The 27,481-nt window shown below is 40.2% G+C and overlaps 2 protein-coding genes and 1 long non-coding RNA gene across 4 annotated transcripts in view; 1 reads left to right on the top strand and 2 right to left on the bottom strand.

Moving 5' to 3' along the window:
- Positions 1-27,481, top strand: part of LOC125624574 (uncharacterized) — a 76,831-nt gene that overhangs the window by 3,906 nt on the left and 45,444 nt on the right. Inside the window, exon 3 of one of the 2 annotated variants that reach the window (XR_007353351.2) lies at positions 175-1,740. The exons of the other annotated variant lie outside the window; for it this stretch is intronic. This is a non-coding gene — a long non-coding RNA (uncharacterized LOC125624574). Of the gene's footprint in view, positions 1-174; positions 1,741-27,481 lie in introns of those variants that run through there. 2 annotated transcript variants of the gene reach the window in all.
- Positions 1,650-6,302, bottom strand: LOC125624571 (fatty acid-binding protein, liver). Its single transcript, XM_048825481.2, has 4 exons — positions 6,110-6,302; positions 4,555-4,727; positions 2,942-3,031; positions 1,650-1,832 (listed from the first exon to the last, which is right to left on the bottom strand). The coding sequence occupies exons 1-4, from the start codon at positions 6,174-6,176 to the stop codon at positions 1,782-1,784; spliced, it is 381 nt and encodes a 126-aa protein (XP_048681438.1). The 5' UTR covers positions 6,177-6,302; the 3' UTR covers positions 1,650-1,781.
- MYOM3 (myomesin 3) overlaps positions 9,387-27,481 on the bottom strand; it is a 57,134-nt gene continuing 39,039 nt past the window's right edge. Inside the window, exons 25-36 of the mRNA XM_048825483.2 lie at positions 25,225-25,369; positions 24,022-24,081; positions 22,518-22,585; positions 22,115-22,225; positions 21,133-21,220; positions 18,966-19,004; positions 17,852-17,957; positions 16,800-16,963; positions 16,110-16,146; positions 14,197-14,219; positions 14,041-14,096; positions 9,387-11,716 (exon numbers count right to left, since the gene is read on the bottom strand). Coding sequence (XP_048681440.2) covers positions 11,453-11,716; positions 14,041-14,096; positions 14,197-14,219; positions 16,110-16,146; positions 16,800-16,963; positions 17,852-17,957; positions 18,966-19,004; positions 21,133-21,220; positions 22,115-22,225; positions 22,518-22,585; positions 24,022-24,081; positions 25,225-25,369 — 1,161 coding nt within the window. The 3' untranslated portion in view covers positions 9,387-11,452. The remainder of the gene's footprint in view (positions 11,717-14,040; positions 14,097-14,196; positions 14,220-16,109; positions 16,147-16,799; positions 16,964-17,851; positions 17,958-18,965; positions 19,005-21,132; positions 21,221-22,114; positions 22,226-22,517; positions 22,586-24,021; positions 24,082-25,224; positions 25,370-27,481) is intronic.

A 27,481-nucleotide genomic window follows, 5' to 3' on the forward strand; every position in this document is an offset into this window, starting at 1 on the left:
TTTACAAAATTGAATATATTTTTAGTTAGACTAGTTCAGAAAAGAACCTGAACGTGTCAAATCTCTTGTACAATGCAATTTACAGATGCAGCACCTGATTGTTGAAGCATTGTGGTTTCCTGGGAATTTACTGTTAGACAACTAATTTTCTTTTTGTATTGTTTCCTTATCTAGCTAGCAACAGTTACCAAGCAACTTACAAACATACCTTTCCAAGCTGTATTGAATGGTTTCTTGCACCACGAAACATTAAAAGAACTTTCTTCCCAAGTTTGTTCTGGCCAACATCTCTTTGTACCTCTGTGGGATTTTGTATACGTGTGCAACTTCCACTGTACTCAAGTTTTAGGACTTATATATATGGGGAAAATTACCAGCATACCTATGCAGGTGTAAGTATACTGGCATTGCTATGCTGGTAAAACTCCCCATGCGGACATTCTTATCTCATTGAAGTCAATGAGAGTTTTTTCAAGTGATTCAATTGGGAATTTAATTTGATCTTTAACAAGCATGCCTCTGAGAGTAAGGGCTTGTCTACTCAGGGGAAATTACCAGCATAGCTATACTGGTAAAACTTCCCATGTGGACACTCTTATCCCAGAATAAGAGTGCTTTTTTCTGATTTAACTTATGGCACTTTCAAAGTGGTGATGTTTGTTGAAGGTCAGATTCTTTTCCCAGTTGAGTCACTTGACAAAACTCCCGTTGACTTCAGTGGGTGAAGAATAGAACTGGCACTAGATATAATAGAATCCACAAAACTGATGACCTGATAAGTGACATGACTGCCATAGTAGGGTATATATTATGGAGCAGATTCAGTGATTCTGAACCAGAGATCTGTTGGGATGACACCTCATGACCGTGGGACAATTAAATGACAATGTCAAATGTGGGATAACAGCAGATTTTGTGTGGGATGGAGGATAATGTGTTAAAAGGGGAATGCACTTTGTAGTGAGGGACAGTTAGGAGGTATACGTGCAGGGACATTATTCTCATATGCTTCAGTCCTGTATAATTCATACCTCATCCCAGAAAGAGTACAGATACCTATCAAATCTGAAAGCAAATATTCCAGCTATACTCACTAAGACTGTTACAAACTGAGATGCTTAATCGTTTTAGATCTTGAAAATTTAATTAATAGGCATTGAGTTTAATTGCTTTTGGTGCCTCAGCTTCATTTTCTTTGTGTATAATTACCTGCTGAACGTGTACAATACTTTTTTATAGCTTTTTAAAATATTTCTATTTATATTACTATTGTGATGACAGAAAGATCAGCAGTGACACTTGCTGGGTAGGAATTAGATATCTGATTTTTGGTAGGTTTCCCAGACTTATTGGGCAGATAGAAAGAGAGAAGGTGTTGGGGTTCACTAAAATTATCGCCTTCCTTAATAAGGATAAGAGGCAAAGACACATTCCTAATAGCTTTCATCCTCTCCCTGTAATCCTTATGGCAAATTAACATTTCACTAGCTGTCCAATCCTGTACTTACACAGGCAAAACTCTTGTTGAAGTTAATCGGAGGTTTGCCTGGATGGGAAGTAGGCCACCAGAAGTTAGAGTATGGGATGTGTCTCTATAGTCAGGGAAAATGAATTCTTATATTAGTGTAAATCAAGTGTGAGCATGGAAAGAAAGCAGAGATCCTATTTCTTTATTTTCCATTGCATTTTTTCAAAATAACAAATTTCACAACTGATGGCAAATGCACTTTATTCTGGAATGTAAAAATGTCCAAAATAAAATGCATCTTTCTTCTTATTGTTTATTCCTTCTTGCTTCTTCTGATGAGTGTTGCTGAACCAACAGTCATAGTCTGTAAAAGACACAAATATGTTACTTGTTTTCCATTTATACTGTAGGGGGACCTGTATGTAGCTAACAGCTTTGAAGTTGCTGTAGTATATTTGTAATTCCATCTCATATCATCTGAAAATACAGTTACAACAACTGCATATGGACATGCTGATTACATTCATACTGAAACAATGGTGTTCTTCTTAGGGAACCAGTTCTGAACACTGAAAATCTAAATAGTCAAATGTTATCTTCAAGTGTATTGTTGGAGTAACCTCAGTCACAAGTATGTTCCCTATACTAGAAACCCACTGCCCCAGATAAGTACTTTTGATCTGGTTCTTTGCAGATTTATTGTAAAGAAAGTAGGCTGGGATTTTCAAAGCCATCTAAGGAAACTGAGCATTTAAAATCCCTAGGCAGTTCTGAAAACCTTAGCTGTAATTCTTATAACAATGATCACACCAACTGGAATACATATTAAAAGCCTGGCAAGTGGAAGTTCAACTCCCTGGGAGAAGGGTTCTGTGCCAGTAGGAAACCGTTCAGGACACATTATAAGTTCCTAGGATTTGTAAATAAAACAGGTGAAAATGTAAATTAGCATGGCTTGATTCAGTTTTCGTTCTCTGCTCAAGAGCATCCCAGCTGTACAACCCTGTGAAAAATCTTGCAAAGAGCCTGCCCACATGATGGTCAAAAGCTAACAACGCTAAACCTGAGTGCCTAAAATGGAATGATAACGGAAATGAATTTGGCTCAATGTATCCTGGGAAGTGATGAATAGCAACTTTCAGTGATAGAAATGTATAGAGTGAAACTATAACAGACAGCCACAGGCATTGTCCATGTGTAGAGGAGATTCAATTAAGTCAATAAGTAACAATGCATCACCCTGGCTGTACTAAATGGTAACTAATGTTGTTTCTTGCTGCTTGCAATCACCCTTGGATTATAAAGTTACATATTCTTTCATTAATAAAGTGATATAATCCATGCTCACAGTAGTAATTCCTGTGCTCAACACTGGGACTTTTTAAAGTGATGGTATCATTTTATAAACTGACAGGCATAGAAAATGTTTCCCCATTATTTTTCCTATTGCACCTTTATTTACCAATCACTTACCTCCACCATTTCATTTCCTTTAATTTCCTGTTCATGGGAGAATGTTTCTGTTTTGCACACAAGCTTCCCACCTATCATGTTAACCGTGCACTGTGAACACAGATTTTTAAAACGTAAGTATTTATAGTAGCCCAGCAAGTACATTTCTGGTAGGCAATTTAGGCCAAAAGGTAGAAACTGGGAAATTCAGTTAGAATGGTAGTTAGTTACAAAGATAAGAAAGAATGGAATTGCAGATACTGATATTTCATTAATCTCATGCTAACTTCAGATTGACAGGAGTAATGAGCATCTTGTTTAGCATTCAATGAAAACTTCTCTTAACTGTTGAAACAATACCAATGCATGTATAAATGCTACTTCTTGGTGTGCAGATAATTTTCAGGAAATACAGATATATTAGAAAGACTTTACAGTTATTGGTATTGTGTGTAAAGCTAACTGGCAGTTGAAATATGCAAAATGGGAGTAAAATTTGTCCTACGTAATGTAAGACTATACAATGGGTTTTGCCACATTGGATCAAACTGTTGGTCCATCTAGGATGTTATCCTTCTTCTGGCAGTGGTGGCTGGGGATCTCAAACTTTTTTGTTTTTTAATAGTGTGGACCACATCTTAACAAAAAGATTTTCTCATAAACTACCTTAATTTAAACATATGACCCAACTCCCCTGCCACAACTGGTAGCTATAGCAATACCCTACATGAAAAAATTGTAGTAAGAACACATTTAATGTGTTTTATCTTTTTAATGTGCTTTATCAGCTAGAAACTACATGGAGAGCTAGAACCATGGGAACAGTCAGCTCTACTCAGACCACCAGGGGTGCTCCACACACCACTATTTGGGAATCACTGTTTCAGGAGAAAGTGGAAAACTCCATAATACATTTGTAGCCAATTATTCATGTACATGGGGAATAAAATTCCTCCCTGACCCCTGGGTTGATCAACTTATGCACTGAAGCAGCAGATTTGACTACTTTAAGAAATGTTACCTTTTACCTGAGCATTTTAATGAGCTGTTGTGTGACAAGAGCTGAATTAGTACAAAGCATTCAGTTTTTCCTAGAGGTTAATGGGGGTTTCTTCAAACTGTGCTTTGCAGCAACCATTTTTCCAACTGAAAGGGTCTGGAAGCAGCTCCTTCTGAAGCTAGAGGAGTTTGCTCTAGAGTGGTGTAAGGTGATTGCTCCTCCACAGTTGCTTAATGTGTTGCCACCACAACTTTCTTGGGACCTGCTAACATGGCAGTTTGTGACACAAACTTAGATTCCCTGTGTCGCTAACCACAAAGCCAGCTAGACAAACAGTCTTTCTGGCTCCTTCACTTACCATGTAACCTGCATGCTCTCCTTAGAGCTTTTAAGTTTTACTTAATTTCTTACTCATCAGAAGCAATTGAAGTTTCCTAATGGGAATAGTACAAAGAAATTCCATTTGCAAAATGATACTGAAGTACTAGTAAAAAGAAAAGGAGTACTTGTGGCACCTTAGAGACTAACCAATTTATTTGAGCATAAGCTTTTTGCGAATACAGACTAACACGGCTGCTACTCTGAAACCTGAAGTACTAGTGAGGGAGCAGTTATTGTTCTTGAAATATATTACCTTTAGTTTTTTGCCATCCATAGTAGTGATATCAGCCTCTTTCCCCAGAGTAAATGAATTTGTTACAGACTGCTTAGGTGTTTTTGATGTCACAACAAAGTTGTTTCCATTTTGTTGTATTTCAATAACAGGCTTAATGTCTTTGGCAACTTTGATGAGGTCATCTGCCAATGCTGCAGAAAGAGGAAAAATGGAATTTTAACTTCTCTGTTATGCAGAGGGAAGTATGGGGTTTGTTTGTTATGCAAATAAAATACTTTGATTCAATGAAGTGACAAGGTTGACACAAATCAACAACAGAAAAGGATGTCAAAGTTAGATTACCCTTTTCTCTATGGACATACAATTTCATCAGTGGGATACTTGGTTTTAGATTCATTTTCTTTTCTTATAACCTTGGAGTTTCACTGCCAGTTCTTTATGAGGTACGCTGTTTTTCTTAAGATTTTGAGGATCTTCCCTATATTTAGTCATATTTACAAGCACTTTGTCGTGTTTTTGCCCTAAGATTACATTAGTACAATAAATTAATTTCTCTTTTTAAATTTTGTGTGCATACTTAACACTGGTGAAAGGCTGATCACCTTTTCTATGTTCTTTTCCATTCTATATAATTTTTTTCTTATATCACTGTAATGTCTGAGCACCTTTAGTACTGCACTAAATGACATCAGTAGCATTGCATAAGGTTCATTTTCTCTCTCATCCTCCCCCAGGACAGACTGAAGTCCTTTGCATAGCCACAGGGCAAAACAGTGCAAGTATCCCCAGCTTTCTCATCAATAAGCTTCAAAGCTGACCTGAAAGGATCGCCTTTGGGGCTGAGGGTGTAGTTCAGGCAACATGCTCTTTGAGAAGGGATTTTCACTGAGCAAGGCATTCCGCTCTGTTTAATTTGATTGTTTTGCTGCAACTAACAATGCAAACTATGGTGGTGTTTTTTAGTAACCTAGACACCTCTGACAACTAGCTAGAGACCATCAAACTCATTTCACATAGGCTAACAAACAGCCATAAGGTAATCAATGATTACTGTCAGAGGCTCTATGTGAACTGGTAACAGAGCTGAGAGGCTCTATATCCCATTACCAATTCCCTCCTAGTTAACCTTATAAACTGAAACAGGTCAACTGATATGCTTCTACTGAAATACCTTTCCTTTCATAAGAAGACCAGTCTTGTGGTTAAGGCTGAGTAGATCTGGGTTTTATCCCTGGCTTTTCCACAGATTTCTGTGTGACTTGTGGGCAAGTGTCTTCACTTCACTTTATATCTAAAATGGGGCTAGTAACACTTACCTAACTCATGGAAGTAGGGTGGCCAGATGTCCCAATATAGGGACAGTCCTGATTTTTAGGTCATTTTCTTATATAGGCTTCTATTTCCCCCCACCCCCGTCCCGATTTTTCACACTTGCTGTCTGATCACCCTACATGGAAGGTGGTTTGTGAAAAACACTTTAGATATTCCCTGATGGAAGGTTCCTTAAATGCAAAATGTTGTTATATTTCACAAATCCAGCAAGTTACAGAAAAAAAAATAACAAGACACTTACCAAGAGCTTTCAGAAACTCTTCATAGTTCTCTTGAGCATAGACCCGCCAGGTTCCATTGAATGCCATTATGGATGGTGCAGTACAGTATGGCAGTGATGCCAGAAAGAGAATGGAGCAGCCGTCTACTGAATTAAATGCTATTTATACAGAAAGAAAATGTGGCCTCTCATATGACATAATCTGCTAATTATTAACAATATAGTATCAATTATTAATCATCTGTTTATTCTTAATAGAAATAACCTCTAGTTCATTGTGGTCTGTGGCTGTCTCTTTACCCTGACTGTCTCTTTCCTAGCAAGTTTATTGCTTCCAGAATAGATTAAACTAAAGTACAAAATGCAGAATAAGAGTAGCCACATGGGGAGCTAATGTGGAATAGCTATTCCAGGCTATTTCCCTGTTTTAGGCAAGCCCTTGTCTTATTGAAAGCCTATGGTACTTAGGCTCCTAAAGCATAAGGGTTTGTGTACTCATAACATTTGTATCACTTTAAATATAATGGTATAGTTAAAGCAATACAACCTCTCCAGTGTGGATGCACCAATATAAATTTGCTTATACTGGTATAGCTTATTCCGTAAAGGAAGGGGAAAAAGCTATATTGATGTAAGGCACCTTTGTACAGATATAACTGTGTCCACACTAGGGATTATACTGGTATAACTATATAAATAAAAAGAATCTGACACAGTTATACTGGTACATAAACTGTGTAGACCAGGCCTAAGTCATTAGTTAAAATGATACTTAGGCTCATAAGTCACTGAAGCACTTTTGAAAATTTTACCCATATTCTAAATAAATAAATACAAGTGTTCAGTTATATAAAACTTTAGAGAAGTAGTCACTGGATGTGAAATTATATTTCTTATATATTGTAATAAATCCATGGCATGTGAAGAACTTCATGACTCACTATGCTGCATGTGGGTACTTGGAACTTCACAGAGACAGTGAAGATAGAACACAGATCAGTCTTTTCCAAAAGAACTGGCCCCTATGACGTGAGGAAAAAAAGAATCTCCCTTAGCCATTATCAGTACAGGGCCTATGACCCACAGCTGATCAGTTGTGATTCCATCTAGTAGACATCAGTGGGGCACATATGCACTAATCAGTTTCTTACAATATTTAAATGTATTTAATGATGGTCCCAGACATACAGATTTAAGGGGGAAACGAAACATGGAACTGTTGCCTGGGGACTGAAGTGGAAAATAAATGGAAGTACTTAATTCTTGATTGTTACTCTCCACATTCATAACCTCAGAATTCCTCACTCACAGTGTAATACTCATCCCTCCCTGATCAAGCCTGCCTACTGGCTTTGGAAGGCATTCGGTAAAACTGTATGTGGTTTGCAATAAAGTTGCTTAATTCAAATAGTGTTTGTGCCCTAGAGGTAACTGACCTGTCTAAATCAACATTTCTAGTACTGTATTAAGACGAGGCAGTAGTTTTTAGTTGAGTGGGAAAATAATGATGAATTTTTCTTATGAATTTACTTTACACTGTTGTCCAGTTGTAATTTTTAGAGACAAGCCCAAATTGGGATCAGAGATCCAAATACACCCCAAACTTTGGGACAGTTCAGGTCTATCTCTAACTCATCACAGTTTTAATCAGTAAGTATGTCACAGGATTAAGAGTTAGGAGATCTGAGTTCCAGTGCTGGCTACTAACCCTCCACTTGATTTTAAGAGCACACTGCCCTAAACTATATTGTCTTTAATCATTTGAATGTTTTAAAATTAATTTTAGAGATCCAATTTCTGATTTTAAAAGATTAATATATGTTTGTTAATAAGGAATTTTAAAACATATTTGTAAAGGAATTTGCTTTAGCTGAGCAAACCATTGATCCAACAGTGTGTTATCCTGTCCCCAGCTATAGCCAATACTTGATGCTTCACAGGAAGGGGGAATATACAAACTGCACCTTGCCAACAATGCAATGCTGCTCATCGGGCAGCTCATCTGTTTGCAACTGGAAGTTTCAATTTCTGGGAGGAGTTCATGCACAAACACCAGGCTCTGACTTTGGAAAAGTTCACTGACTCATGGATTTTGTTAAACTTTTCATAGTGACCTGTCCTCATTGTCCTCCAATGGCCAGACCTTGCGAAGCTAAACATTAAACTAAAGTGCACAACAGTGGTAAGCATCTGTTGCACTCAAAATCAGGCTTTATAAAGGGATTTCTCTGTGTGTGTGTGTGTGTGTACACGTATTAGGGACAGAATTCACATATACATCAATCATAGCAAGGCTATGGGGTTACAGTGCAGCATCTCTGCAGCTGCTACTCTTGCTAGAGACTGGAACAGAGGCTGCTGCCATTCTGTACCTCCTCCATGTAGGCTTTTATTTTGCAGACAGGGACTGCTATTTTAAAGCCATATAAAATAATGTAACCAAAACTAATAAACATCAGAAACTAAGAGATTAATTTAAAATTACTCCTGCGAGCCCAATCCTGCAATCAGATCTGTGCGGGTGCAAAGGTCCGCCTGTGCAAATCTCGTTGCAAAATCAAAGCCTGATAACAGGCCGGCTTAAATCAACTATTTACTAGAATAACTACTATTAACTAGAATAACTGGGTAAAACTGAACACTGATAGTTATAGAATGTAATCAAGGACGATGGATTATTAAATTGATAACATTCATCAGCAACATTCAGTTTGTATGTCTTTATTGTAAGAAGTATGAATTTAGAAAGTCCTTTTTCATTAGATGTACTTATTTTTCATCTTCTTTGTGTCTTAGAGATACAAAGGGATACTAGTCCAGATGCTCTTAATAATCTGAATATGTAACTGCAGTTTGTGAGCCAGTGGATTCCATGTAATCTGAACAAGAACAGATATTTAGGACTGTATTTTGTGCACCTGATTTTTTTCAGCACCTGCTCTATGTAATAATAATAATAATAATAATTAATAATAAAAGGAAGCACAAATAAAAGCCCTTCCACCACAGCTTCTTCCTGTCTCTGCTGACCTTAGCTGAAATTAGACCCTGAACCCACACCAACTCCAGCCCAAATTCTGAATGTCAAGAACCATGCGTAATCCTCCAAATACTATGTCATGTTATCATTATTAATCATGTTTGTTACAGAAGTGCCTATGGACCAACCAAGATCACAGGCCCATTGTACCTGGCACTGCAAAAACACCTTTGTAGAAGATGTGTTCTGTTTAAACTAATGTAATTAGTCATATAGGGAAGTTACCTCCAATTCAGAAAAGTTTGTATTTCTTGCTCTCTCCCTTGCACACACAAATCTGTTTCTAAACAATCTTTTCCATGGACACTTTTAGGTATGACTCCTGTATTGTTGTCAAGTTTTACATTTTTTATTTACACACCTTTTAAACACTGCATAGAATACAGGATCAACTACAGTATGACAGGCAAACACTGTTCTTGATCAATAGTAACAGATAAAATAGTGGCATGGAAACCCTCTTCTGAAAGTGTGGGTAGTTTAGAACCAGTAGCTGTCAAACATTTTAAAAATGAACTTTTCTATTTGTACCTTGATCTTTATTTAAAACAGCATTATATGTCATGTTACAAGGGTTATTTCATTCCTCTGGATTTCTATTGTCATCCTCTACAAAAATCATCTGTGTTCTCAGATAAAAGCCAGCTGTGCTACTGATTCTTTGGAGTGTTACGTCAAAAAGCCCATCATGCTTGTGACACAGCATTTTTCAGTTAATTTTTATGGGAGCTGAATTCTAAAAACTGAAGAAGGAAGTGAGTTCTGTACAATTGAGGATTCCTCTTCTGCACAGAAACTAAGCTTTAGTTTGGGGACTGGTGTGTCTGAGAATGTTCAGAATAATTTAGCAGTTGCCTAGACATGTCACTTCATGTGATTTGAGAGGTAATTTGTTATTACACATCCTCTAATCTCATTCATATGAAGAGGCAATTACACCATGTGGGATAGGGAGCTTTATTGTATCTCATAAATATCTAGGAATATGCTAAATAATAAAGGAATATGCTAAAACACATGAGCTAATATTGTTATGTAATCCACTGTCATTTATCTAGGTGAAAAGGGAAAAAAAAATTTCCCATGATTTTTTTTCAACCTTCAGCCTTTTGAATAAAGAACCAAATTCAGCCTCATCACTCACACCTGGGCTTTAAAATACTGGGCTGGAATAAAAAAAACTTCCCTACCTTTCTGGTGCAGGAAAGTGTAAATTGTACTCTGTGCCAGCTAGCTCATACAGCATGTTCACTTCAAAGGAAGGAGTTGGGGTAGCTTTATGTTAAGGCTGGGATGAGTTCCCCTCTGTGTGACTGCCCGTGGAAACTGTTGAGCGATTGCACTGAATAGCCCATTTCTCTGTTGTCCTGACCATGCCCCCTCTCCAAAAAGCGCTGCCCAGTTAAGCACTAGTGAAGAGGAAATAGCGATGAGTTTCCACACCATAAGCTCTCCTCTGGAAATATTCCTGCCACTGGAACTCTGTCTCTGGGTTTATACTACTCTAATCTGGGCTGAATCTGGCCCAGTCACTGATCAAAACAGTTGTCATCACTTAAACGTGTTCAGATATAGCATCATTTGACAGTTTACAATACGTTAGAGTGAAATAACAGCTGTGTACTTTAAATGTGTTTAAATTCGCACTATGTCGTAGTACACACAGTAATCGCACACATGCTCCTCTGCAAAGCCACAGAGGCTCAAAACCACTGCCTTACTTTCCTCCCAAATGGCTTAGACTTGTAAACATGAGTGCATCAAGACCCTGTTTCAGCGAGGTATTTAGGAACATGCCTAACTTTCAGCACACCAGTGGTCCCGCTGACATCTAGTTATGCATGTGCTTGAGTACTGTGCTGAATTGGGCCCAAGCAGGATTACGTTTTAACAACAATGCACACATCAACATTTTCCTGCTATAGGATAGTCAATAACACACAAGGGCTTAATACAAAACGATAAGTTCTTGTATACATGAACCTCCACAGTGTCCGATACATAGTGCTGTTAGCTGAAAAGTGGTACACTTTATGAAGCAGTTGTCTAATTCTGTCGGGTTAGAGTGGGATTTTGAAGGTTTTCTCCAGTTTTCTATAGATGCTTTTAAGAGGGGTACATTGTGATTTCTTATACTGTAAATCACTGTGAAAACCTTTATTTTATACATAGATAATAAAAAGAGAGAGAGTCTGAATTTTAAGGCCAGGATTTTCAAAGGAAACCAAGTGTCTAAATCCCCTTGACATTCAATGGGAGTTTGGTGCCTAATGCCTTTAGGCCTCTTTGGAAATCCCAACCTGCGTTTCTGAGTGTGTTGGAAATCATTTTTCCCGTAGCTCGATCGGTTCTTCTCCATGCTTGTACACACTGATAGTAACCTGCCCTGTTTCAGAGCCATATTTGTTCTTGACATAGATGCTGTATTTTCCTGTGTCGTCACTGCAGACTTTCTCAATGGTAACTGTGACAACTATCCCCTTCACGTCCATTTTGTAACGATCTTTAAAAACTACTACCTTCTCGTTCTTGAACCAAGTAATTTCTGGGTAAGGGTCACCAGATATGCAGCATGTCAAACACAGGGTCTGTTTTAAAAATATAGTAAATACAGCGTTACAGTGACAATTCACAGCCAGTGGCTTAAAGTATAATTGGGCAAAGAAAAAGATAAAAATGGATCTCCAAAAACCACAAGTTTCACTGATCCAAGAACTCATAAGTTCTTATCAGCTCAGACACTCTGGCCTCAGGCAAGCTACTTATCCACTTTTCTGTCTCAGTTTCCTCATGAGTAAAATGGGGATCATACTGCTTATTCATCTACCCCAGAGAGGGACTTGAGAGGATTAACTGATTAACATTTGTTAAAGTTCTTTGAAGATGGAAAGCACCATATAAATGCTATGGATTATTATTGTTCGCAGTATTGTTTTAGCTGTGTTGATCCCAAGAGATGAGATTCTCTCTCATGTATTATCATACTTATTAATTATTTGTATTACCTAGGAGACCTAGTCATTGACCAGAACCCCATTGTGGTACAAATACAGAACAAAAAGATGGTCCCTGCCCCCAAACAGCTTTAGGTATAAGACAAGAGACAACAGCTGGATACAGATGGGAAGTAAAGAGGAAACCATGAGATGATATGGTCAGCATGAGACGCAGTGGTCTGAGAATACAAGTCTATGGGCCTGATTCTGATCCCAGCAATTTTTGTACCTAAAACAGATATTGTACTTCTCCTATTTAGTGCCTAGGACAGCATGATCTTACAATACCATTTTGCTTGCCAGGAAATGGAAGACTACATTTTTTAAGTGCACAAATATTTAGCCATATAGAAAATTGAATCCATGCAGCTGAAATCATTGCTACTCTGTTTGGGGCCATTAGCAATAGAAGTATGTTTAACTGCTTTCAAAATGTTAAGGATCATTAATGTGACCATAAAATTCAAGGCTGTTTTAGTTTCTAGGCTATGAAGGAGTTATTAATTATGATACAAGACAGGAGTCCCTCAATAGTAGGATCTAGTTGAGTTGAGAAGTATATCAGAGGTGGCAGAACTAGGTTCTTGAGGGGGTGAGCAAGATTTATATTATTAGTGAACAAATCTACCAAAGCAAAACCTAAATACTTCATATGAGCTTGTTAAAATTACAAATTATCATGGCTACTCAGGCTGTTAAACTGGGCAGGTTTATCTTTTTTTGGATAGGTGTAGGGGTCTTACACACCAGAATAATGTGAATGGAGAGAATGGCTGCTCTACATTTTTATTTATTTAGTGCATGCCCATGGTGTGTCTGACATGGTACAAACACACCAACTGCAACCATTCTACAGCTCCTGCAGGGGTGTAGGTTTCCCTGCAGGGAGGCATCTTTGTTTAGAAGTCACAGCATCACAATGAGATAGAATTACCTTCTCCAGCCTGCAGCTTTAAACAAAGGGCAGTTATGGTTAAAATTTAATTACTCTTCCTTGCATGTTCCGTGGGCACAGCTGTGGTTACATGAAGTGCAGGTTGCTTATATTAATCGCTTTCAAAACCTGGATTATACGTGTCTAAACAGAAGTTAGGCATTTTAAGTGACCTCAGAAGCCGCTAGGATTTTTGATGGGACTGGCCAGTCAGTGAGATTTAGACATGGGATTCTTTCTTCTGCCACTTTCCCCAGGTAAATCAGGAATACTTCCATTGAAGTCAATGGGCCTGATTCTCATTTGTGCTAAGGCCCCTTTACACCACTCTGGCAGTGTAAAGGGACCTTAAAGAGGGCATAAATTACATTTACAGTCATTTTAAAGCCTCTTTACTCAGCCACAGTGCTCTTAGAGTAAAGGAGAATCCAGCCCAATAGATTATAAGACTAGTGTGACAGAAGAATCAGGACCCATATTTAAAGTTGTTAGCCTAAAGCAGGGATTGGGAAGGGAGACTAGGGGCATGTGAAACACCTACCATATACTATTGTCAGCACCTGAAAACTAGGGTCTAATGTCTAAGGAGGGCAGTTGAGTAAGGAGAGAGATGTTCATGTAACTTTTCCTATGGTTAGCATTAAAACTATCCTTGCACTTCACAAGTTCAGAAAAATGGAACCTTGAAGCCTAGCTAGATTTGTGGATTTCAAAGGGAACCCCCGCCCTACCCCCCAAAATTTTCTCCTATAGAGAAGGTGTGTGTGTCTGGAAGGACCACCCACCATCATATTGCTCAGTGTTGTTAGCAATGGGTATCACACCAGGCCTCTGACAACTGCAATAGCTCAGGAAAGCACAGGGACTGCAGCGGTGGCCATCCACTATATGGGGACACAAGGTAGGGGAAAGCTCCTTGTGTTCCTCCTGCCAGCCATCTGTGCAACCTGGCCATGATAGATATACAGTTACTCAGTAGTACCTTATCCTCCATGATGGTGGCAACATCTGGCAGACCTTGAACAACTCTGGCACGATCTGGGAAGGAACAAATGTGACTGTTCAACTTTACATACCAGTATGGCCCTTTGATCTGTATGACAGAACCAAGGAGAATGTGCAACGTTCCTTTACTTACTCTTTTCTGCTATCAGCGCTTCCCTGAAAGTAAGAAAAAGATAATTGAAGATAAATGTAGTATTTTTTATTTATTAAATATGTACTCTGAATGTTTTTAATAGGAACCTGTTCCCTAATTTCTATAGAGAACTTCACTTCCAAAGTGAAAGCAAAGATGTGCAGTAAGGTGAGATTTTAGAACAGGGAAAATGTCTGAAATTTTCAGGGATTCTCTAGGTTTCATCTGGGGTGGGGGGGATGAGGAAGGGTTTTTTGGCCTGTTTCTGGAACTAGAGAGACATGTTGAAAACAAATTTTTTAATTTTTGATAATGGATAATGCAGCTCCTCTAATGTTTGCTTAAGGCTTGATCTCACAAGTGCTCCACCCAAGAAGGATCAGAGGTCCTTTCTGATTCGCTGGTCACTATAAGAAAAGGCTGATGTCGGAGTTTCAGCTTCATGTCTAGGAAAACTTCTTCTTCTTTAAAAGTGAATTTAGTTTTGAAAACTGTCCCAGAGTGACAGTCTCGAAAGCGGAAGCCCTCTGTGTATCTACAGAAGAGGTACCGCAGAGGGACCAGGAAATGCAGGCTTCCTCATGGGATCCCATTATCATGCCTCAAACCTGATCTGGAAGGGTCACTCCTACATGCGAGAGGGAACTCCATTTCCAGGCCTCTCAGACTTAGGAGTGGCCATGATCCTGCAGTGACTTTTCTGCTGACCCAACATTTTTTCCCATGGTTCATACTGCCAATCCATGTGGAGCCATCCCTGCTGTAGCTGCTGGCCCCTATGCCTCTCCTGCACCAGTGCCATACTCAGCCCCCACCTTCCAGCCTGGCCTGCCCAGGTGTAGTGTTGCTCCCCATCCCCTCAGAGGGGACAGGGCCTGCTGGAAGCGGATGAGGTTGGGCAGGCCCCTTGAGGGAGCCCTGGTGCAGGAGCTGGCCCCATGGCAATGTTGTGGAGAAGCAGCACTGGGTGACCCACCGCCTACTTAGGTTTGGCCTTGTGGCCCCTCTGTTGTGATGGAGGGGCTGTGGGGGCCAAACCTGAGTGGGCAGTGGACAGCCAGTGCGGCTCCTCCTCGCCATTGTCAATGATATGTACTGTGCGTAGTGGGCGTATGGCTGTGGGCACCACTAGTGTACTGTGCCTTTTGCTACAGGGGCCCCAGTCCATCAGCGTCTAGACTGCATCCACCAACTCACGTCATCAGGTCCACTGCACAGCTGTCAAAGGGTAGTGAGAGTTGGTGGATAGCAAGCAGAGCAGCCTCTAAACTAGAGTTCTAGTGGAAGAAGATACTGTAGTATAACCAACACCCTAAGCCATTCATCCCTCTATGGGATCCATTTCCTAGTTGTTGCAAACAGGCCCTGATTCTGAAATTGGATCCATGCTGGCAGATTCTTGCCCCAAACAGGGCCTTAGTGATATCAATGGGCCTCTGCATGGGCAATGGGGCTCTGTGTGTGTGGATCTGCTTTACAGCAGTGAGGGCAAACAGGGTCCTAAAATGCTATTTTCTATTTTGTTGAACAACATCTCACACATTGACTTACGTTGGTTAAAGTGAAGAAGGATATTATCTAAATGCATATGGACCTTCTCTCCCTTGGCACTAATTCATTTTAATTTGCCTTGTCTTCCAAAGCTATAGCTTGCTTATACCTTGCCCAGACATTCTCCTCCCTGCAAATATGAGGTTTGAATAATTTCCTGCATTTAGCAATTTTCACATTACCAAGGCTCTTTGTAAAAGAGAAATCTGCCAGGACTGGATCTCCGTGGTGGGATGTGCAGCGTGGAGGTTAATCCAAGCTGCAGAGTCTCATTTATTAACAAAAATAAACCAGGCAGTTTAGCTTTAAATGTAAACATTTAGTTCAGCTTCAAATCTGAAAGTATTTGAGAAGAAACTCACTTTAGCCGTAGGTGTTCAGCCATTACTTCTTCGAAAGCTGCAAGGAATAGAAGAGATTTTAAGAAGAAAGTGCAGTTTGTGGTGTGTTATTTAATAGATTTAACCTAACGTGTGTGATAATAGGGACATGTAGAGACACGCATAGAACAGTGTTTATAGCTGTCTCAAGGAAACATGTGATCTATTTATGTGCTGCTAAAAGATCAAGGCCCTGATGCTCCCTTCCCATAGAGAAGCCCCAGGGAAGGGGAAAATAATCTGAACAACTCTGAGAGGTCCCAGTGGCAGAGTGAGAGTCACTTTCTCTCCTCCAAGAGAGGGGCAGGGATGCTTCCTGCAAACCCCAAGGGTCTGTGGGGGAAGCAAATCAATTTTGGGTCATCTCTCAGGACAGCCCTACTCTCTGGAAGCTTCCTCTTCCATGGCAGTAATGATCCCTAAGGGGGGTTGGAGTCTTCCTGCCATTAGCTACTCTGCCCATGCTGCACATGACCCTCCTCTGTGCACTTCCCTCCACTCCCCTTCCTCACAGCATACCATCCCCTTGGCACTTCACAGAGTTCCCCCTCTTCTGTGCGCCCCATCTCAGCATGAGGGAGATGAGCCTGAAGGCCCAAGTGAGGGGGAAATCTCAGAAAGTAACAGGTGTTTAGCTCTTCCCTCAGACAGAAATTTTCTGCTCCAGTTCACCTTTCCCAGACAAGTCAGTTGACAGTCTGTGAGAATCTTTCCCGTCGAATATTTCCAGGGTATATTTTCCCTTATCCGAATCCGTGGGGTTCAGTATGTGTAGCCAGATCTGGTCCATTGTACTTCCGCTTTTCAGCCTCTCACCACTTTCTAGTCGCTTCTCCCTAAGGAAACAAATTATATCATTTTAACAACATTGAAGTAAAATTGCACAAGTTTTGAGATTAAACTGACTTTTTAGGATCTATTGCTTAGAACAAGAGACTGGGAGCTAGGACTCTGGGGTTCTATTCCTGATGGCCATAGACTCACTGTGGGCAAGTCTCTTAGGGCTGGATTTTGAAAGGTATTTGGGCACCTAAACATGCAGAAAGGCACCTAGTGGGATTTTCAAAAGCCCAAACCTCAATACCGTTGAAAATTTGGCCCTTTCACATCTAAATTTTGCCTATCTGGAAAATGGGTCTATTCTGCAAGGGTGTTGTGAGGCCAAATTAACTAATGTTGGGAAAGAACTTTGATATGCTCAAATAAAAGGGTGTATAAATGCGAAGCAGGAGTAGCATTTAGTTATTCAGAGTGGGATGAGGCGGTCATTCAGAGAAGTATAAAGCTGCACAGACAAAGTACTTTAAAAAAATACATCCTCCCATGTCTGTAGCTAACCTGTCATTTGATAGTATCATTATCACACCAGTGAAATCCTCACCCAGGAGTACTTGTGCAGCAGAAAATAAATAGAACATGATTGGTAACTGACGAGTTCCCACACACGATTCAATGTAAAGAGACAGTTGAATTTAAAACCCCTTATCCCCCCAATCCTGCAATCCTCATTCCGACGAATCCCCCACTGTCTTCAAGGAGTGCAGGTTCGCGCACAATGACCCCGATCCTCAAAGGTATTTAGGCCCCTAACTCCCATTGATTTGAGTGGATGTTAGGAGCCTACAATACTTTGAGGATCTCAGCCAATGTGCTTTAATTTCCATGACAGATAATACAGACTGTCCATATGTTATGAGCCTTGCTAGCATATCTGAAGTACATACTTGTGATACCAGGTTGTTTTCATGTAGTCCATGTAGTACTTCACTTCACTGTAGATTCGAATGCCTTCTGCAGTTGGCTGGACTTTCAGAGGTTTAGCAGAAAGGGCTAAGAAGAGAATTCAAAGACTGGAATTTCACTGGGTGACCAGCCAGTCTATATACTGGCAATTTTTTTTTTTTAAAAAGAACCTAATGTTTCACCCTGTTTGGAGAACACGGGCAGCTGAAAGCGACATGGCGTTCCAGCATATGAAGACGCTACGGCTTCCACCCAGCAGAAATGTGCATACTTCCTCCGGAGGCTTGGATCCTAAGTAGAGGAGGTCCCATAGACACATTAGGGCCTTCTCTCAACCTCACCTTTTATTGTTCTAATACTGGGGCAGCCACCAATGATGTGGGTAGAGTAACATTTTTACCACCACATCATCTAGGCCTGCTCTGTGCAGGGTTTAATGATGCTTTCTGAACGGGATTTGCTCGGGTCTATACTGCACCAGGCCAGCTGAACCCATTGTCAGCAATGGGCACATTCCCTACTATAGACAAGGCCAGAGAGACTTAGGTCTCAGCTCACTTTGATGTTAGAATGTGACAACTGCAGGTGTCTGGGCAGAAATAACAGATCATAGCAAGAGTTAAAGAGATAACATTTCCTGCCCTTCTGGGAGGATCAGGTGAAAAACAGGAGTAGAATATATTTAACTCCTCTCTCACCTGCTGCAGCAGCCCTGCCTTCAGCTCACTGCTCTTCCCCTTCCTCTCATTTCCAGCTGTTTACTGACTGTTCTCCCCACACTTCAATTCCCCAATCCCCCCAAACCCACAGCAGAGTCTAAATGCCTCCTGTTCCCCATTCACTTTACTTCCCCATTTGCTGCCTTTACAACACAGAGGAGTTTTACTTCAGAGGGAAAGGAGTGGCCTCTTGATCGAACAAAGGACAACTCCTAAGTCCCAATCCCAGCCCTGAGACCAGCTCTTTCTCCCACCATGGGCAAATCACTTTGCCTCCCTCTGCCTCAGTTTCCCCATCTGTACAGTAGGGATAATAGTTACATACCTCTGCTAAGTATTATTTTTACAGTTTGAAGCAGATGAGAAACAGACTTACCACTAACCCTGCAGAGCTCTTTGAGAATGTCTTCAAACCCTGCACACACAGAAAGAAGCTTCAATCAGCCATAAATACGTTCACTAGCAATGTGCATCTGATTCACCAACAGCCTCTTCAGATCATAAAACCTACTGTATATGGTATTTATTTTGTTGTGTTTTCCTATTGGTAAACTTCACTGGCTATAAAGTTTTTGCCATTGACTCATTTATTTCTACATGTTGGACATATCTTACTTTATTCAGATGTTGTCAGCTTCCTTAACATTCAGCATACACAGTGATGTATCTAGCATGGGATACAAATTTACCTATCAGGATTAAATGATAGATGCCAGATGACATGGCAGAGTTTAAAGCCTGGGGAAAAGAGTCTCCTGATTCCTGCTGAGTTTAAATGCTCGGAATACCTTTGAGTTTCACTCCTTCTGTTCCCTGCTGCTCGAGAGGTTTTATAGCACGGTCACGATTTGAAAAATGACTGTGTGGAATGACATTGGGAGGATTGTCAATATTTACTGTTAGGATATAGATATTCAGGCCTGTCTGTAAAGGCCTATACTCTAAGAATTTAGGTGTATTCTTATCACTTGGCTAATTATAGAGGTATAAAAGAAAGAATCAAAATCACTATCTGCTGGTGTAAGGGCCTTCTCTTACTGTGACAGTCTGAGGCCCTGTTCTTAGGCTAAGGCCTTTGGCTAAGCAGCAGAGGCAGCCATAAGCTGGGAAGCGAACAGTCACATCCTCACATTCCAAACTAGTCACACTGAAATAAGGTGCTATTGGGCTGTTAGGCATTATCAGGACAGGATTGTATTCCTATCACCTCCAGAGAAAGGGAAGTGCCTAGAAAATGTAAAAGGAAACTTAGTTTGATAGCATCCTGTCTGGCAAGAACTCACTTATCAATAGCTGGGATGTGAAATCCTCACTTCTGTATTGTCTTGTCATTATAGTTCCCACTTTGCTATTGTTTGTCTGTATAATCTCTGTCTGGTACTGTGGTTGTTCCTGTCTGCTGTATAATTAATTTTGCTGGGTGTAAACTAATTAAGGTGGTGGGATATAATTGGTTACATAATCATGTTACAATATGTTAGGATTGGTTAGTTAAATTTCAGGAAAATGATTGGTTAAGGTATAGCTAAGCAGAACTCAAGTTTTACTATATAATCTGTAGTCAATGAGGAAGTGGGTGGGTGTGGGTGGGAGGGGGTGGGTGTGTGGGAGATGGGAACAGGGAATGTTTTGCTAAAGGGGGAAATGGGAACAGGGAATGGGAGTAAGGAAGTTGGAATCACGTTTGGCTAAGGGTAGGAATGGGAACAGGGACACAGGTGTAAGGCTCTGTGGTGTCAGAGCTGGGAAGGAGGATACTAAGGAAGGAAACTGGAATCATGCTTGCTGGAAGTTCACCCCAATAAACATCGAATTGTTTGCACCTTTGGACTTCGGGTATTGTTGCTCTCTGTTCATGCGAGAAGGACCAGGGAAGTAAGTGGGTGAAGGAATAAGCCCCCTAACATCTACTCTCTAACTTGTAGAAGAATTCACAGCACTGCTAATTAAAGCAGGGGGTTGAAAGTAAAAGTGTCCTTTTGCATTTGACATCACTGGTACTAAAGATTCTGCAATCAGAAACTCAGTTTTGTTGAGGCTGCACAGTGGAAAACAGTACCCATTTTGCTTTTCCCTCACTTTTGAGGATCTGCAGAACTAGCAGGAGTTTAAACTTGCATATGACAGAGACACATGCAAGGAATAGCCAGGGGATTTGATCCATTGACTTCAGTGGGCTTTGGATCAGGACCATAGTAAGTAAAAAGGGGCTATTTGTACCTGGTACATTTTCTGATCCTAATCCCACATTTAAATACTTCTTATGCTTGAAATTTACAACATACATATATAAAGGAATACATAGCCTCCTGTACCAGAGAAGAGAAAAGAGTAGAAAACTCTCGAAGTCCACTAGAGAGCTCATAATGTAGACCTGATTACATTTGGAAGCATTTATATATTAAAATAATGAGTACTATAGAAAACACTTAAAACAGGTGGAAAGTTTAATTTTAAAGCTGTGTTGAAAGCCTGATCACTCACACACACACACATATATAAAAAAGTATAACATATTGCCTATTAGTATGAAATCATCCTACCTTCCTTACTGAGATCAAGTTCAGTAATGTCTTCTCCTCGGTCATCAGAAACAACCGCTTTGTATATTCCTTTATCCTCTCTGGTAAGCTGGCAAAATATTTCAAAATGGAAATTTCCCAGATCACTAAAGTATGGGACAGTTTTGGGCGGGTGAGATCAGAGCTCTGTTTGTAATGTACTGGTGAATTTCCCCCGGTCATCTGGGTGAATTTGGTGAGTTAACAACAGTATTGACTAGAATGAAAGCAGCCCCTTGCAAGCTTCCCCCATGCAGCCGTATTGATACACATCAGTCTCCACCTGCAGGATTGATGTATATTGATGGTCCTGGATCTCATCTAAGCAGAGATTGCCACTCACGCTTATGTATATACTGGATTTTTGATACGGAAATGGTTTATTTGAAATTAAGTTGAAAAACTGAGACCAAGCAGGATAACTCTGCACAGACAAAACTCTAGTTCATTAACTCTACCACAGAGCCCCCTTCATTCACCTGTTGATGCTCTGTGGGTCAAGGATTCATTGATTTTTAAGGGCAAAAGGGACCATTACATCAGTTAGAGTGAGCTCCTGCAGATCACAGGCCATATAATTTCATCCCGTTACTCCTGTATTGAGCCCAATAACTTGTGTTTGACCAAAGCCTCTCACAGAAAGGCATCCAGTCTTGATCTGAAGACTTATAGAGAAGGAGAATCCACCACTTCTCTTGGGATTTTGTTCCAATGGTTAATCACTCTCACTGTTAAAAATATGAGCCTTATTTCTAATTTGAATTTCTCTGGCTTTATCTTCCAGCCTTTGCTGGTTTTTTTTTTCATGCTTTATTCTGTATTTGAAGAGTGCCTAGCACACTGTGGGTACTGCCAGAAACAAACAGTAAATGATAATAATAATAATATCTTAGTAATATCTACCCACATTTATTGCATGTTGAAGTGGTATCACGAATGCCCCCAATTGCATTATGTTTTTCACCTTTTTAATCCGAAGAGTTCCAGTCCCAGTCTGCGGATCATACAGACCGTCCAAATGTGCTTTTTTATCCAAGAACCATTTAAAGTTGGTGTCTTTTTTCATGTTTGTTGCCTGTTCGAAGTTAAGGTTTAGCAGTCAGAATACTGATCTTTCTGAATGCAAGGATGTCTTTCTAATTATGAGACTTCAGCTGTCCCAGGGGATTCCCTCAGTATTAGGTGAAGCTTTCCCCCTTGTTTTCCAGAGATGTTAGGATTTACTTCCAGGATCTTGCCTTTTATCAGTAGGCAAATATCAATTAGTTAGAGCTGGTGTTATTTATGCAGTCTCCTTAAAATGCACATCTATATTAACAATAGATGGATGCTACTGTACACAGTAACAATTGTATAGTAATACTTACCTTGCACATCAGCAGAACTTCACAATCCTCAGTAACCTTCCACTGCAAATTCTCTATAAAATGAGGACCTACAAGTAAAAAAACAAAACAAAAAACCAGTCTTCCTAGTCCTTCCTGCAGGTCTGCTTTTAATATTAGACCATGCAATGGCTCCATCTAGTGGTAAATCGCAGCACTGTCCTCCTTGTATTTAACTCTTCCGTGTTCCAATTTTATGGAATTTGTATTTTATATGCAGTAGGCACCATAATGTTAGATGTATAATTTTAAAAAGTTCCCGAGGACAATAGTTCTTGTGGTGACTAACAGGACTTTTCTTAAAATGCTGGTAGATTATGCTCTCCAATTACTCCTTTCATTTAGGTTGAGTGTCAGGTCAATATTGAAAGATTATGGATATTCTGCAGGTGGAGGGCAATGGAATAGATAATGTGTAAATATTCCAATCTGCTCTCCTGCTATGAACTACCTGTGAACCCAATTAAAAGGCAAATTCATCTGTCCATTTTTAATCTGGTTCTGGTGCCCACAATTCAAAAGGATGTTGACTAATTGGAGAGGGTTCAGAGAAGAGCCATGATAATGACTAAAGGATTAGAAAACCTGCCTTACAGTGATGGCCTGAAGGAGCTCAATCTATTTATCATAACAAAGAGAAGGCTTGGGGTGACTTGATTACAGTCTATAAGTACCTACATGGGAAACAAATATTTAATAATGGGCTCTTCAATCTACCAGAGAAAGGTATAACTCGGTCCAATATCTGGAAGTTGAAGCTAGACAAATTCAGACTGGAAATAAGGTGTAAATTTTTAATGGTGAGAACAATTAACTATTGGAACAATTTATCAAGGGTTGTGGTGGATTCCCTACCACTCACACTTTTAAAATCAAGATTGGATGTGTTTCTAAAAGTTCTGCTCTAGTAATCATTTTGGGGGAGTTCTATATAGCTTGTGTTATGCAGCAGGCCAGACTAGATGATCACAAAGGTCTCTCTGGACTTGGAATCTATGAATCAGCTACTCTTTTCCATGAAAACAGCTTTTTTATACTCATTATTCATACATCAGCCACAAGGTAGGGGAGGGAGACAGGGGAATGTACTGTTCCCATTGACAGTGAAGATTTCCACATTCTCTGCTTTCCACCAGGAGATAAAGATGGACCTGAGTCCCATCTGAACTGGACCTTTTCTGAATCTCAGGCATGTTCAGAGTCAGGGTGTTGGTTCAGGGGCCCTCTTCCAGAGACAGCTGGTCACATGCCTCGAACTATTAAAACAAATCAAACTTTGATTTTATTTGATTTTTAATGGCCAGAAAACAGTAACCTAAAATAAAATGCTCTATCTTAGTCCAGCAAGCAGTTTAAATAAGAGTATACTGAAGAGAGCAATTTACTTTTCACTTATTGTTTGGGCTCTCAGTAGAATATCCTTGTTTCAGCTTTCACCAACTTTTCACCAGTCCTGGCAAAGTCAGTGACCTTGAGGCTATCTTACCTTGCTTTCTCCTCCAGTCTCTCCGCTTAGCATCAGCCTCCGCCTCAACTTTATCAAAACCTGAAAGAACAAACAGTGACAGATCAGGGTCAACAAAAGGGCATTGAAACAACCATTACAACCCCTTTCCATGTAACTTGGTATAGATTCCTAACCGGGAAGGATGTTACTCTAAAACACATACAGTGTATGATATTTCTAAGAGCCATCTCTCCAGCCTCAGTTAAACTCTGTTCTTCAGTATAGAATCCATGGCAAGGTCAGCTCTATTAGCCTTTCATGCTGCTAGCAGCTCAGAATGTAATATTTATTTTCAAGAAGATACAGTGAATTTGCTTTTAAGAGCTGATCTTTAGGCAGTGGAAGCTCCCATTGGTTTAAATAGGAGTTTTGTGGGGTATGTAAAGAATACAGGATGGAGTCCTGGAACTTGCAACTTTTCAAGGGAGAAATATTAGAAATACAGATTCAGACATCAAGAGACTCAATCCAATAAGATTAAAAACAATCGCGAAACTGTTTAAAAATGAGAACTGTCAAATAAAGGCTACAGTATTATTTAGGGAAGAATTTAGACTGGAAAACTGCAACTTTCTGTTCATAAAGAGCCAAAAATGTTTCTGTACACTTGCACATATGGGCCTATCTGTTCACCTTACAGAGCTCCGTTCTCTTTTCCATATGGACTTTCTCTATTCACTGCAGTTTCTTTATTGCACTTATTCAAATGTAGTTGTTAACGTCCTTGAATTTTCAGGCCAATGTTATGATAAGTTAAAATGACTAAAAATCACAGTACACACCATCAGTCCCTGTGTGTCAATAGATAGTTTGTTGTGAGGGAATTATGTGTATACAGCAAATAAAGAAGAAAATATATGAACACAGATCCATGGCTGTGATGTTCTAGCAGGGCCAAAGATTATTATCCAGGACTCCAGATATAAAACTAAAGTCTTGGATCTGTGCTAAGGAGCCATTCAGATAGCTTCTACTGGAAGACCGATTCCTGGCTTTTGAATAAATGCATTAAAATAAATACTTGATACCTTCAATCACTACCCACAATATAACTGTGGGAAACCATTTGTGGCCATTAGCTGGCACTTTCTCTAAGGTTCTGATCCAAAATGTACTGAAGTCAGTAGAAAAACTCCCACTGAGTTCAGTGGGCTTTGGATTAAGCCCTGAATCTCTACTTACTGTCATCAATGAGAGCCAGAGTGAACTGGTTTTTAGCTTTTCCATCTTGCAGCTGGGCTGTGTACGTCCCCTTATCGTCATCACAGAAGTCCTGGATTATTAGTTCTATGAGGCCGTTTGCTTTGTCAAAGTTTATCTTATGTGTCTACGTAAAACAAAGTATTGGTGGTAAATTGGTCAGTTTTTCATAGGGAAATTATTCCAGCATCAAATCCTAGCCCCATGCCGTCTTCAACATAGAGTCTGGCTGGAGCTACAGAGCCTGGCTTCGCTCTACACCTGTAGAACCACCCTGGTATATTTGCCCTGGATACCTGTGGTATGACTGCACTGCCTATAAAAGGTGTATTCTTAACGCAGGTTAGCTAACTTGGGTAAAAATAGCAGTGAAGACATGGCAGCTTGGTTCTTAACTCGGGTTAGCAGCTCAAGGGAAACCCTGCAAGGGAGCCTGGGATAAAACTTGAGTTGCTAACCCAAGTTAGAAGTCGAGTCTCCATGTCTTCATTAAGAAAAGGAGTACTTGTGGCACCTTAGAGACTAACCAATTTATTTGAGCATAAGCTTTCCTGAGCTACAGCTCACTTCATCGGATGCATAAAGTGGAAAATGCAGTGAGGATGTTTTATACACACAGACCATGAAAAAATGGATGTTTATCACTTCAAAAGGTTTTCTCTCCCCCCACCCCACTCTCCTCTGGTAATAGCTTATTTAAAGTGATCAGTCTCCTTACAATTTGTATGATAATCAAGGTGGGCCATTTCCAGCACAAATCCAGGGTTTAACAAGAATGTCTGAGGAACAGTGCGGGGGGGGGAGGGGAAGCAAGGGGAAATAGGTTACCTTGCATAATGACTTAGCCACTCCCAGTCTCTATTCAAGCCTAAGTTAATTGTATCCAATTTGCAAATGATTTCCAATTCAGCAGTCTCTCACTGGAGTCTGGTTTTGAAGTTTTTCTGCTGTAATATTGCAACTTTCATGTCTGTAATCGCATGATCAGGGAGATTGAAGTGTTCTCCGACTGGTTTATGAATGTTATAATTCTTGACATCTGATTTGTGTCCATTTATTCTTTTATGTAGAGACTGTCCAGTTTGACCAATGTACATGGCAGAGGGATATGATGGCATATATCACATTGGTAGATGTGCAGGTGAACGAGCCTCTGATAGTGTGGCTGATGTGATTAGGCTCTGTGATAGTGTCCCCTGAATAGATATGTGGGCACAGTTGGCAACGGGCTTTGTTGCAAGGATAGGTTCCTGGGTTAGTGGTTCTGTTGTGTGGTATGTAGTTGCTGGTGAGTATTTGCTTCAGGTTGGGGGGCTGTCTGTAGGCAAGGACTGGCCTGTCTCCCAAGATTTGTGAGAATGATGGGTTGTCCTTCAGGATAGGTTGTAGATCCTTGATAATGCGCTGGAGAGGTTTTAGTTGGGGGCTGAAGGTGACGGCTAGTGGCGTTCTGTTATTTTCTTTGTCTATTTTCATGTCTTCATTGCTATTTTAACCCAAGTTAAAAATGTACCTTTTTTTTTCTTTTTTGCAGTGTAGACACACCCAGGGCTACAATGGGGCCAACAAACCCTCTCCCTCCTCATGCCCATCCCTTACTCTGGTGTAATCATGGTCCAGGACTTGACTCCCAAATGAATTTTGTTTTCTATTAAAAGTCCATATGCATTTGTGTACTGGGTTTTCACATCAGCACAGGGGAACCTGCTTGTGGCAGGGTGTTTCTGTGGAGAACACAGCCTAAGAGGTTTCCACTGTAACACATAGTACAATAGATTCTCCCTTGCTGCGTATTAAACCTCCCAACTCGCCAGGATTCTGTGCGATCACATGGATTTTTATGTAATGAAAAAGAGCTCTTGAAAGCAGCAGCCATGTGTTGCAAGTAGTCACACCTCTGGGTGGTAGTGAGGGTAACACCTCCACCCCATGGCACTGTGCACTCACTAATATACCAGGAACATTTATATATACACACGCTTAAATCCATCAGACGTTTAAAAATGTTAGCTGTCATCATTAGTCGTGGCCAACCTGTTTGCCGCAAGCAAATATTACCAATACAAAGAGCTTGACATGCACTGTTTAATCATGCATTACCACATAAACCACACAGTCGAGGAAAGATAGTGATTGCATAGGGAAAGCCTCAAAGAATGTTGCTAGACACTTTCTGTCTCTGGAGAACACATGGCAACAAAGGCTAGGAGAGGCTTCAGGTTTTGCCTATCACAAAACA

This window comes from Caretta caretta, chromosome 19 (assembly GCF_965140235.1).
Source record: "Caretta caretta isolate rCarCar2 chromosome 19, rCarCar1.hap1, whole genome shotgun sequence".
In the NCBI taxonomy this organism is placed as follows: domain Eukaryota; kingdom Metazoa; phylum Chordata; order Testudines; family Cheloniidae; genus Caretta; species Caretta caretta.

Bases quoted from the DNA above. Each gene is read 5' to 3' on its own strand.
- LOC125624571 (XM_048825481.2), bottom strand. From the start codon at position 6,176: ATGGCATTCAATGGAACCTGGCGGGTCTATGCTCAAGAGAACTATGAA. The intron at 4,728-6,109 runs GTAAGTGTCTTG...CTCTTTCTGCAG, and splicing joins AGAGTTTCTGAAAGCTCTTG to CATTGGCAGATGACCTCATC. The intron at 3,032-4,554 runs GTAATATATTTC...CTGTGTTCACAG, and splicing joins TGGATGGCAAAAAACTAAAG to TGCACGGTTAACATGATAGG.